Source organism: Schistocerca gregaria, chromosome 5 (genome assembly GCF_023897955.1).
Source record: "Schistocerca gregaria isolate iqSchGreg1 chromosome 5, iqSchGreg1.2, whole genome shotgun sequence".
Lineage (NCBI taxonomy): Eukaryota > Metazoa > Arthropoda > Insecta > Orthoptera > Acrididae > Schistocerca > Schistocerca gregaria.
This window is the reverse complement of record NC_064924.1, coordinates 353,714,925-353,728,621: the sequence shown is the minus strand read 5'-3', so window position 1 is coordinate 353,728,621 and position 13,697 is coordinate 353,714,925. Positions and strand designations below refer to the sequence as shown.

At 40.4% G+C, this 13,697-nt stretch overlaps 1 protein-coding gene across 1 annotated transcript in view; it reads right to left on the bottom strand.

The window, feature by feature from the left end:
* The window catches only part of LOC126273341 (dynein axonemal heavy chain 10), a 1,458,287-nt gene that overhangs the window by 341,240 nt on the left and 1,103,350 nt on the right, over window positions 1-13,697 (bottom strand). Inside the window, exons 129-130 of the mRNA XM_049976887.1 lie at window positions 10,936-11,131; window positions 3,723-3,920 (exon numbers count right to left, since the gene is read on the bottom strand). Of these exons, the coding sequence (XP_049832844.1) occupies window positions 3,723-3,920; window positions 10,936-11,131 (394 nt within the window). The remainder of the gene's footprint in view (window positions 1-3,722; window positions 3,921-10,935; window positions 11,132-13,697) is intronic.

Genomic DNA, 13,697 nt, shown 5'->3' with positions numbered 1-13,697 from the left:
GTAATATAAATTTCACCAAGACATAATTAGGAAATGGAAATCATTCAACAATTTGTGAAGTAAGAGAATAATTGTGAGATTAAACTATGATTTACTTTAGCACACATGTTTAAAGAATTTCTACGGCATGTGTAAATGAGAAAGCAAAGGCCAAAGAGAAGCAGTTACATTTCTATACGTTAATGTAGTGATACTGTGAGTTCTGTTGTGTTAAAGGTTACCGGAAAGCACTATGGCTGTTAGAAGCTATTAATATTAAAGAAGGCCTTCAGTAACAGTGACTGAATAAGTGCTGTTAGCACAGCAGGAAATGAAAGATATAACAAAATGATTTATTTGATAAATAAATGTAAATATTCAAAACTGTGTTCTTGCCCCATAATTAACTGAAATTAGATGAGTAAAGTCCTTATCCATTATCAGATATTTGAATTGTTTGTAAAGTGATAAACAAACTAAAGTGATAAACAAACTAATTGATGTTAGTCAGTGACTCTAAATGAAAGAGTATGAAACTATTCTATATAAGAATTTATATAATTGACCACAAAAGGTGCAATATTTTCACACAGTGAGAAGTAATAAGTGCCAGTAGAGTTTGACAGATGAAAAGAAGTAAGGCTCTAATAACTTTATAGTCATAGCTCATTAAGAAATTACTGCAACTAGGTTAGACAAAAGTCACACTTTCAACATTTATATCATGTTGCTGCAGTGGCTCACCAATATATACACTGACTCACTAGAGAAGTGCGGGCACCAAGGGATGGGACTGTAATGTCATCGTAGATGAATCATAGAGCAGAGCAATGTCTAGTGCCCCCTATCGGACAAGCAGGTCACAGTCTTTGTGTGAGCACATGGCCACAAATTACATCACAGCGTGTGCATGGGCAGAATGTTAGTACTCAGTTTAAGTGTGTGGACTCCTATTCTTTGTCTGTGTTGACTTGGGTTCATTTGTTTGAAACCAATGATGTCTTGGTACTGCCAAAGCTGGTTCCCAAGCCTTCATCATCACCATTATCATCATCTTGAACAGTTTCCAGCCTCTGGCCAGGTCTGTTTGGAACATAAGCCTCTCCATCTTCTTGTATCTTGCCACTATCTCTCCATTTTCACCTTGGTCCAGTCTTCTCCTTTCTTCTGGATGAATTCCTCCACTCCTTTCAGCCATCTGTCTCTTGGTTTTCCTCTTGTCTCTTTCCTTCCTGTTTCATCTTCTGTATCCTCCTGGGTATCCTCTACTCCTCCATTAGCTTAACGTGCCCATACCATCTCAGCCTTGATTTCTCTATCTCCTCCTGCAATGGATCAACCTTCATTAACTCTCTGATCCTCTCATTTCTTATGCTGTCTATCTTTGTCACTCAAATACTGTTCCTCAAGAATTTCATCTTACTAGCTTGTACTTTTTCTTTCCTCTCTTTGTTTTATAAGCCAGGTTTCAGATGCATATCTCAGGATCAGGACATAGTATGACCAGTACATAGGCTTTTTACTAATTTGGGGTACATCCTTGCTCCATATCAGACTTCTGACACTTTTCCGAAATGCTCCTGCTTTTCTTTCCACACTCGTTTACTTCTCTGTTGTTTTTTCCATCTTCCTGTATCAGGCTTCCTAGGTACTTGAAACACTCCACTCTCCTCAATTATTCACCACCAATTGTTTTCCAGTTGTTCCTTTTTCCTTTGGTCTTGTTCTGATAATAATACCACTCTTACTTATATTAAATTTCATCCCATATTATTGTACTGTTCGTTTCCATACGTACAACTGCTCTTGTACTTCCTCCTCCTGATTCCCCAAATCATTTGATTATTTGCACACACCTTTGGTTTCATCTTTCCTTCACCAATTACTTGTGCTACTGTATTCATTATATCATCCACCACTACAATGAAGAGTAATGGTGAAAGTGCATTTCCCTGCCTCAAGCCATTCTTCTGTTGGATCCAAGCTTATCTCTGTCCTCCCACTTTCACACAGGTCACACTTCCATGGTGTATTTCCCTTATCCTCCAAATAATCTGTTTGGCTACTCCTCTGTTCTCCAGAACTTTCCACACTTTGCTTCTACATTCATCATCATATACTTTTTCACTGTCCAGGAAAGTCATTAGTAGATCTATTCCATATTCATAATGCTGTTCCTTCAGTTATCTTACAGCAAAAATTAGATCCACTGTGGACCTTTCTGTTCTGAGGCCATGTTGTTCTTTTCTCATCTCTCCTAATTTTGCCCGAATTCATGCTTCCAAAATTTTCTTAAAAATCTTTTCACACTGAGTCATCAATTTTATCCCACAATAGTTCTTGCACTCTTTTCTATTTCCCTTCTTAAAGATTGGGACAATTATTCCCTTCCTCCAGTCTTCTGGGATCATCTTCTGTGTCCACACAATTTTCGTTACTTGATATAGCCATTGTATCCTCACCTCTCTTGCTGCTCTCACCATCTCTACAATTTCCCATGCCTTGCTGAGTCTGGGTTGAAATTCCATGTCTCTATTATGTATTTTGACAGCTTCTTTAATGATGGAGTCACAGTACATGGAAGCACATGAAAGGATATTTCTCTTTCCAAGATCATGCTGTGTCCCATGTCAAGACAGACACTTCCATGTACTGAGACTCCATCATTAAATAAGCAGTTAGAATATTTATCAGTAATGAGACACTGCAGCAACAAGTAAGTAAGCACCTGAAGATGATGAGCAGCTACCTTGTCGAAATATTGTGCAGCTTCCACAACATTACCTGACACAACATGTGATAAATAATACAGCAGTTATTAAGACAGGAAGGTCTTGAACAGCACAAATATTGATCAATTTAGTGATCCTGGGAAATGAAAATTTGTTGATAATAGCAGAATTTACAGAAAAAAATGACAGAAAGTGGTTAGAATGAATAAACAGATGGACTATTTAGGGACAGCTAAATAGTCATAGTGACTGGATGGAAAGATACTGCACAGTATATATCAGTGAGTTCAGCTGGACATGTCCAACTAGAAATTGTAGGTTCTAATGTAGCTACAAGTTGTGAACAGCTGTTTAATCTTGAACATGAGGCACAGAGAAAAGAGGATTGATGATTATCCTATGCAAAAGAAAAATAAACTCAGGGAAATTATTCAAAATGAACAAATAATTCAGCTAAAAACATTTATACAAAAAGGTGAACTTCTAAAATCCATGTCACTAAATGAAAGAACAGACAGGATGCTAGAAAACAATAACCAATGTACAAATCCATACAACTATTTTCTAGGAAGTAGACATCTTTCTTTTTAAACCATGAAAGTAGACATGCTGCCTAAAATAGATTTTGAATTGTGGACATAAAAGATAAATGCAAGCAAGAAGTTTCAGATTTATTCATGCCATTACTGGTCCATTTATAATTTTTGACCTATACTTTGTAAAAGTTCAGTAACAATAAAAAAAGGGAAACAGCTATTTTTGCACTCTTAGCAATTATGTGCAATTGTCCATTACAAATGTGTCAAAAATTTTCTAAATTAACAAATTATAATAACAATTTTTGTAGTACAATATCAGAATTGTTCTTTTAATTAAAGAACAATTAAGGTAAAATAATGTGACTTTTGGATAATTTAACTAATTTAAGAGCTATTAGACTGCAACTTAAATTTTAGTAAATTAATATAAGTTCTGAACTGTTGATGTAATCCAAGTGCTATGATATCTCACCTGTGCAAGAATGAAGTTATTTTTTTCCTCAAGCAATCTAAGGTATGTATTGAGGAAGTCAAGATAGTGTTTGGGAGTGACATAATTCCTTCGACGGAGAGTAAGCAGGAATTCTGTCGTGTATTCCACAACTGTTTGATGTACATACACAGCATGCTCTACAATGTTCTCACGATAATTCTGTGGTATTTTTTCATTCTGAGGGCACACAGAGTTGTGTTTCATAATAGTTATCAAAAGACAGTAAACTTAATTTTCATTTACATGCAAAAATTAAGGAAGGGGAACAATTGTCAAAGCTTTTTGTTACATTAACAATAATGTTATATATTTTATCATAACTAAATATAAGTATACATCACAGAAAAGTTAGTTTACCATTGTTATTCTCTTTCAAAGTGCTTTGTTAAGCTAAAAATCAGGTACTTATATATAACAGCATGCCTCCTGCATGATTTTATGGTGAAAAAGATTAATAATAACCCAGGAAATATAAAAAAATCTTTTTTCTTCTGAAAACAGCAGGAGCAAGCTAAATATTATTTAGAATTTTACTGAGCAATACAGGAAGAAAAAGAAAATGAAATATTAATCATTCCAAACATAATAGTACCTGTATCACAATGGCAATTATTTAGAAAGGTACGTAGCTTAAAACAGTAGACTAGTAATGAAACAGTACACTTTTCAACAAAAGATGCTCTGAAATTGTCCTAGACATATTTTTCATTTTTATTCAAACATTTGCTAGTTGGTACAAATGGCAAATAATGTAAACTGATAGTGAGATGTCCTCTTGGTAGGTGAGGTGCACTTCTCACAGTGGATGAATAAACAAAAAATTATTGACTCCCATTTTTCACTACAAAAGCTATTGATTGAAATATGTGCCACATATCATATTGTTTCAAACAATGGGAACTTCAGGTAGGAATATCAACAATGTAAGAAAAGACAGATTGCTACTTTCCATAAAGGAGACACATCAGGTTGCATACAGACATGATTAAAAGAAACTTACATTAAGCTTTCAGCCACAGCCTCCATTGGTAAAGGAGAGAGACACACACCATTCACATACACACCAGAAAGTATGCCTCACACACACAAAACTGCCAACTCCAGCATCTCGGGCCGGATTGCAACTATCAGAGGGGATGTAAGCAGCAATCTAGGGGGGACGGGGAAGGGGAAGGGATAGTAGTGTGTGGGTGGAGAGAGAAAGATGAACACTGTCTGGTGGAGTATGCAGGGACTAGGATGCCAACAGGTGCAGCATCAGGAGGTTGCGGGATGGGGAGGTGGGGAAAAAAAGAGCAGAAAAGGAGAGGAGTGGGGAAATACAGGTGGATGTATTGGCAGGGGGCTGCAAAAAGCAGGGTGGAAGAAGAGAGTGGGAAGGAGACGGTAGGACAGAGGGGATGGAAACTGTTTGGTGGAGGATGTGGGGGGTAGTATTTTACTGGAAATTGATATCAGGATAATTATGGAAGTGGAGAATGTGTTGTAATGAAAACCAAGTGGAGAATGTGTTGGAATGAAAACCCCCATCTGCACAGTTCAGAAAATCTGATAGTGGATGGAAGGAACCAGATGGCTCAGCTAGTGAAGCAGCCATTGAAATTAGGTGTGTTATGTTTAGCTGCATGCTGTGCCACAAGGTGTTCTACTTGCTCTTGACCAAAGTTTGACAGTGACCATTCATTCTGGTGGACAGTTAATTGGTAGTCATACCGATATAAAAAGCTGTGCAGTCATTGCAGCAGAGCTGGTAAATGACATGCCTAATTTCACAGGTGGCCCGACCCCTGATGGGGTAGGATAAACCTGTGACAGGCCTGGAATAGGAAGTGCTGGTTGGGTGGATTGGGCAGGTTTTGCACCTGGGTCTTTCATGGCTATATAATCCTTGTGGCAAGGGATTGGGATTGAGACTGGTATAGGTATGGGCTAGAATATTGTGGAGGTTGGGGGTGATGGAACACCACTTCAGTAAGGGTGAGAAGTATCTCAGGTAGTATGTGCCTCATTTCAAGGCACAATGATAGGTAATCAAAGGCTTAGTGAAAGATGTGGGTAGACACTCCTCTGTGGCTGGTTCTTGGGGGTGATAGAAGGATTGGGGTTGTGAGGGGAAATGGCATGGGAGATCTGTTTGCGGTCTAGGTCTGGGGGATAGTGTCTGTCTGTGTAGGCCTTGGCCCTCAGCATACTGAGCAAGGGAGTTTTTTGTCACTGCAGGTCTCCTGGTAGCCAGGCTAAATGGGAGGAATTTTTGGTGTGAAAGGAATGATAGCTGTCAAAATGCAGGTGGTTGGTGAGTTTTATGTGGACAGAGGAGTGAATGGAGGAGGTCAACATTTAGGAAGATGGCACACTGGGTTGAGAAGGACCAAGTGAAGTGGATGGGAGAGAATGTATAGAGGTTGTGAAGGAATGGCCCTGAGTCCAGATCATGAAAATATCATTAATGAATCTGAACTAGACTGGAAGGTCTCCTCCAGATGGCCCATAAAAAGGTCAGCTCAGGAGGGTGGCATGCAGTGCCCACGGCTGTGCCATGGATTTGTTTATAAACCTTCCGTTCAAATGAGAATTAGTTGTGGGTTAAAAAAAAGGTAATAAGGTGTATGAGGAATGAGGTAGTGGGTTTGGAGTCTGAATGACATTGGGAAAGGTAGCTTTCAATAGCAGTAACACCATGGGCATGAGAGATGTTGGTGTATGAGGGGGAGGGGGGGGGGGGGTGACATCAACAGTGAAGAGCAGGGATCCAAGAGGTAAATGGTTGGGGATGGTGGAGAGTTGATGAAGGAATTGGTTAGTATCTTTGATGTGGGAGATAAATTATAGGCAATTGGTTGGAGGTGTCGATCAACGTGGGGCAAAATTCTTTCAGTGGGAGCACAATAACCAGCCACATGGGGCATCCTGTATTGTTGGATTTGTGGATTTTGGGGGCATGTAGAAGGTGGGTGTGTGGGGTGTCACAGGAGTGAGGAGAGAAATGGATTCAGGGAAGATGTTCAGGGAAGGGCCTAAGCCTTTAAGCATGGATTGAAGTTTGTGTGGGATTTCCGAGATGGGACCACTCTGGCAATATAGAGGTGGAGGAGTCAGTAATGGCACAGGCCTTCTGCCAGGTAATCACTGCAATTTATAGCAACAGTGGTGGAACCTTTGTCAACAGGTAGGATGACTAGGTCAGGATTTGTTTTGAGGTTGTGTATGGCTGCTCTTTCTTGTATTAAAAAGTTGGTGTTCTGAGGAAGGAACCTAGAGTAGGATGGTGAGGCTAAGTTGGAGGTAAGGAATTCCTGGAAGGTGACCAGGGAGTGGTTACGTGGGAGGGGAGGGAGGCACATGGTTGTATGGTGGTATGAACCAGAAGAGGCAGGGTCCAATGTTGGAATTGGGTGGTTTTGGTTGGAGGGATTGGTGTCAAAGGTGTGCTTCCATTGCAGGGGTTGGGAGAAGGAGATTACATCTTTGACAAGTCCAGCATGGTTAAATTTTGATGTAGGACTAAAGGGGACACCTTTGGATAGAACTGAAACTTCTGTGGAGTTGAGGGTTTTGGAGAAGAGGTTCACAACAGTGTACTGGAATCCGCCAATCCTCCGTACCAACCTCCATCAAATCCAAATCCAGAGCCAAAAAATTCCTTACCTCCAACTTAGCTTCACCATCCAACCCTCAGAACACCAGCCTTTCAGTACAAAAAAGAACAGCCATACATAACCTCAAAACAAATCCTGACTGAATCACCCTACCTTCTGACAAAGGTTTCACCACTGTTGTTATGAATTGCAGTGACTACCTGGCAGAAGAACTCCTCCACCTGTAAACTCTGCATAGTGATCCTATTTCAGAAGTCCAACACAAACTCCAATTCCTGCTTAAAGCCTTAGGCCCTTCCCAGAACATCTCCCCTGAATCCATTTGCCTCCTCACCCTTTTGACACCCTGCACACCCACCTTCTACGTGATCCCCAAAATCCACAAACACAACAATCCTGGATGACCAATTGTGGCTAATTATTGTGCCCCACTGAAAGAATTTCAGCCCTCATTGACCAACACCTCCAACCAATAGCATGTAATCTAGCCTCCCATGTCAAAGACACAAAACACTTCCTTTACAAACTCTGCCATTCCCACCCCTTTACCTCTTGGATCCCTACTCATCACTGTTGAAGCTACCTCCCATTACACCAACATCCCTCATGCCCATGGTCTTACTGCTATTGGACACTACCTTTCCCAACATCCTTCAGACTCCAAACGTACTACCTGATTCCTCTTACACCTTACTAATTTTACCCTGATCGACAATTACTTCTTATTTGTAGGGAAAGTATATAAACCTGTATGCGAAGCTTTCCATGGGCTATCTAGAGGAGACCTTCCTAGCCTCCCAAAACACCACATCCCTAGTTTGGTTCAGGTTCATTGATGATATCCTGTCTTCGTTCCTTCAAAACCTCAACACCTTCTCTCCCATCTGCTTCACCTTGTCCTCTTCAACCCAGTATGCCATCTTCCTGCATGTTGACCTCATGCTTTATGATGGCTCCATCCACACCTGTGTAAAAAACACACCAACCACCAACAGTACCTGCAGTTTGACAACTATCATCCCTTTCACACCACAAAAAATCTGTCCCAAACAGCCTGGCCATACAGACATGGCATATTTTCAGCGACAAGAACTCCCTTTCCCAGTGTAGTCACGGTCTCACCAAGGCCTTTGCAGATTGGCAATATACTCCAGACCTAGTCTGCAGACAGATCTCCGATACCATTTCCCCTCACACCCCCAATCCTTCCACAAACTCCAAGAACCAGCCACAAAGGAGTGCCTCTTCATCACCCATTACCACCCCAGACTGGAACAAATGAACCACATTCTTTCTTATGAATTTAATTAATTATCATTGAGCCCTGAAATGAGGTACATCCTACCCAAGATACTTCTCATCCATCCTAAAGTGGTGTTTTGTACTGGTATGACTACCAAACAGCTGTGCACCAGGATGAACGGCCACTGCCAAATTGTGGCCAAGAGCCAAGAAAACCACTCTATGGCACAGCATGCAGCTTAATATAACACACTTGATTTCAATGGCTACTTCCACCATGAGCTTTTCCGAGCTACACAGATGAGAGGTATCCTTACAACACATTATCTGCTCTGTAATTATTTTGCCTCAACCTACAGTAACATACTGTCCCCACACCCTCCACCCAACAGTTTCCACCTCCTGTCATCACCTCCCCATTCTCATCTCCAAGTTGTTTATTCGCAGCCCTCTGCAAATGCATCCAACATTCTTTCCCCACTCCTCTAATTTTTTCCTCATCTCCCTGCCCCATAACCTCCTGACGCTGTACCTGTTGGTAGTCTACACTCCACCAGATAACATTCGTTCCTCTCCCCACCCATAAACTACTATTCCTTATCTTTCTCTTTCCCCACCCAGTCCAGGTTCCTGTTTGCATCCCACGTGATGATGCATTGCTGCAGTTGTCGGTTTTGTGTGTGTGTGTGTGAGATGGGTTTGCTTTTGTGTGTGTGTGTGTGTGTGTGTGTGTGTGTGTGTGTGTGTGTTTTACTGATGATGGCTGTGCCCAAAAGCTATATGTCAGTGTCTTTTCATTGTGCCTATCTGCAACCTGACATGTATTCTTTACAGTAAGTAGCAATCTGTCTTTTCCTACATTTTCGAGGTCATATAGTTTCTGATAATTAAAAAATCAATATGTTTATAACCATTCATGAGGAAATTGCCTGACATTATAAACACATCAAAAAATGTTTTGCATCACCCCAGTACCCACAACTCCTGAAGGTAGACATTGACTGTGGATATTGTATCACAGACACAGTCCCTTTGACTGTTCAGAGATGTCACTAAACCCACTCAAAGAAGTAAACAATCATGCATGAGCAGCTCCTATCAGATGAAGTGATTTCGACTTGTCTGCATTGTTACTTTGTGCCAGGAGGGGCTCTCAACAAGGGAAGTGTCCAGGTGTCTCAGAGTGAACCAAAGCGATGTTGTTTGGACATGGAGGACATACAGAGAGACAGAACTGTCGATGACATGCCTCGCTCAGGCCGCCCAAGGGCTACTACTGCAGTGGATGATGACTACCTATGGATTATGGCTGGGAAGAACTCTGACACCAACGCCACCATGTTGAATAATGCTTTTCGTGCAGCCACAGGATGTCGTGTTATGGCTCAAACTGTGTGCAATAGGCTGCATGATGCACAACTTCACTCCCGACATCCATGGTGAGGTGCATCTTTGCAACCACAACACCATGCAGTGCGGTACAGATGGGCCCAAAAACATGCTGAAAGACAGATCAGGATTGGCCACATGTTCTCTTTACCTTCAACCAGACAATCACTGGAGACATGTTTGGAGGCAACCCGGTCAGGCTGAACACCTTAGACACACTGTCCAGCGAGTGCAGCAATGTGGAGTTTCCCTGCTGTGTTGGGGTGGCATTATCTGGAGCCAACGTATGCTGCTGGTGGTCAGAGAAGGCACCGTAATGGCTGTATGATCCGTGAATGCCATCCTCCAACTGATAGTGCAACCATATCAGCAACACACTGGCGAGGCAGTTGCCTTCATGGATGACAATTCGTGCCCCCATCATGTACATCTTGTGAATAACTTCCTTCAGGATAACGACATCACTCGATTAGAGTGGACAGCATGTTTTCCAGACATGAACCCTATTGAACATGCCTGGGATAGACTGAAAAGGGCTGTTTATGGACGACGTGACCCACCAATCACTCCGAGGGGTCTATGCTGAACCACCATCGAGGAGGGGGACAACAGTGCCTTGATGAACTTGTGGATAGTATGCCACAATGAATACAGGCATGCATCAATGAAAGAGGGAGTGTTAAATGATATTAGAGGTACCGCTGTGTAAAGTAATCAGGACGCTGCCTCTGAAGGTCTTGCTGTATGGTGGAAAAACATGCAATGTGTGGTTTTCATGATCAATAAAAAGGGTGGATCTCTATTCCAATTTTCTGTACAGGTTGCAGAACTCCCACCACAGAGGTGATGCAAAACTTCTTTTGATGTGTGTATTTTATTCATTATATCTGTTGCATTTTTATCACCCACTAGATTCTACTTTTCAGCACAGATTAACTGTCTATATCAGTATATAAACTTACCTCCATTAAATAAACACTTGCAACTGCAACCAAAGCTTGACGTGGCCATGGGAACAACCAGTCTATGCAAGTATTATTGACAAGCCCAGGGAAGTTCCGACACCTGTTACGAAGAATATCTCCTGCAGGAGACATTGATAATGCCACATGCAAGTTTTCAGCACAAACTGCTGTAAAATAGTTCCACACATTTTCCCTGAAATGAAGAATGCTCTATGAAGATTAGTTTCTATGACATTTAATACAAACAATCGAAAATTCTATGTACAATTAAGTACAAATATAATAAGTCACTAAGCAATGTAAATAAAATTCTGCTAGTTATTTGGAGATCCACACATGGGTAATTCTTTCCCATGGGTAGTTACAAAATGAAATTTTACTTGATGTGATTCACAACAGTTTCATAACCTATGGATGCAAACATAATTGTCAACACCTTACAATACTACTGACAGCCTCAACACTTTGTTCCCTATAGAGAGTAGGATAGTTGCAAATCACAGACCATGTTCTAGTTATTGCAGTCTTTAGTCCGAAGAAGGGTTTGATCTATCTCTCCATGCTACTCTATCCCTTGCAAGCCTCTTCATCTTCGAGTAACTACTGCAACCCACATCCTTCTGAACCAGCTTACTGTATTCATCTCTCGGTCTCCCTCTACAATTTTTATCCCCACACCTCCCTCCAATACAAACAGGTGACCCCTTGATGACTCAGTATGTGTCCTACCAACCAAACCCCTCTTTTTATCAGGTTGTGCCACAAATTTCTTTTCACCCAAATTCTATTCAGTACCTCCTCATCAGTCATGTGAACTAGACATCTAATATTCAGCACTCTTCTGGAGCACCACATTTCAAAAGCTTCTATTCTCCTCTTTCCTAAACTGTTTATCATCCACGTTTCACTTCCATACATGGCTACACTACATACAAATACTTTCAGAAAAGGCTTTCTGACACTTTAATCTGTACTGGATGTTAACAAATTTGTTTTCTTCAGTTTTTTTACATTGTCTATATACATTTTACATCATCTCTACTTTGACCATCATTAGTTATTTTGCTGCCAAATAGAAAAACTCATCTACTACTTAAAAGTGTCTCCTATCTTAATCTAATTCCCTCAGCATCAACTGATTTAATTCAACTACATTCCATTATAGCCAGTTTGCTTTTATTGATGTTCATCTTACATCCTCCTTTCATGAGAATGCCCATACTGTTCAACTGCTTTTCCAGGTCCTTTGCTGTCTCTGACAGATTTACAATGTCATCAGCAGATTTCATGAATTTTATATCCTCCCCCGGGATTACAATTCCTACTTCAAATTTTTCTTTGGTTTCCTTTACTGCTTGCTCAATGTACAGACTGAATAAAACAGGGGATAGTTTACAACCCTGTTTCATTCTTTTCTCTGCCACTGCTTTCCTTTAATGATGTCCCTCGACTCTTATATCTTCCACCTCATTTCAGTACAAATCATTAATAGCCTTTCACATCCTGTATTTTACCACTGACATCTTTAGAATTTGAAAGGGAGTATTCCAGTCAACATTCTCAAAATCTTTCTCTACATCTGAAAATGCTATAAACGAAGATTTGCCTTTCCATATCCTATCCTTTATTAGGAGTCATACAGTCAGTATTGTGTTACATGTTCCTACATTTCTCTGTAATCCAAATTTATCTTTCTCAAGGTGGGCCTCTACCTGTTTTTTCATTCTTCTGTAAGGAATTTGTGTTGGTATTTTGCAACTGTCATTTATAAAACTGATAACTTGGTAATTTTCACACCTGTAAGCACCTACTTTCTTTGGAATTGGAATATTATATTCTTCATGAAGTTTGAGGGTATTTTGCATGTCTCATATATCTTGCTCACCAGATGGAAAAGTTTTGTCATGATTGGCTCTTTGAAAGGTGTCTACATTTCTAACAGAATGCTATCTATTCCCAGAGGCTTATTTCGGCTTAGGTCTTTCAGTACTCTGTCAAATTCTTCATACAGTATCAAACCTCTCATGTCATTTTCATCTACATCCTCTTTCCTTTCTGTAATATAGTGTTCAAGTTCATTTCTCTTGTATAGCCTCTCTATATACTCCTCCAACCTTTGTGCTTTCCCTTCTCTTTGCTTAGGACTCATTTTCCATCTGAGACATTGATTTTCATACAAGTGATTCTCTTTTCTCCAAAGGTCTCTTTAATTTTCATGTAGGCAGCATCTATCTTTCTTCTAGTGATATATGCCTATAAATCCTTACATTTCCCCTCTACCAATTCATGCCATACCATTTTGCACTTTCTGCCAATTTTTTAGATGTTTGTACTCCATTTCATCTGATTTATTTACTGCCTTTTTATATTTTCTCCTTTCATCAATTAAATTAAATAACTCTTGTGTCACCTAAGGATGTGGGTTTGGCATGATATCCCCCAGGAGGACATCCAACCCCTACATCAATCAATGCCAAGCCAAATATGTGCTTGCATAAAGGCCAGAGGTGGACAAACGCTTGATTGACTTATTCAATTTATGAAGCTCTCTTTCTTGAATAGTTCATTCAATTTATCTGGAATTACATTCATTTGTTTGTCTATACATGTATATCTGTTGTTTGTTGTTGTGGTCTTCAGTCATGAAACTGGTTTGATGCAGCTCTCCATGCTACTCTATCCTGTGCAAGCTTCTTCATCCCCCAGTCTCTACTGCAACCTACATCCTTCTGAATCTGCTTAGTCTATTCATCTCTTGG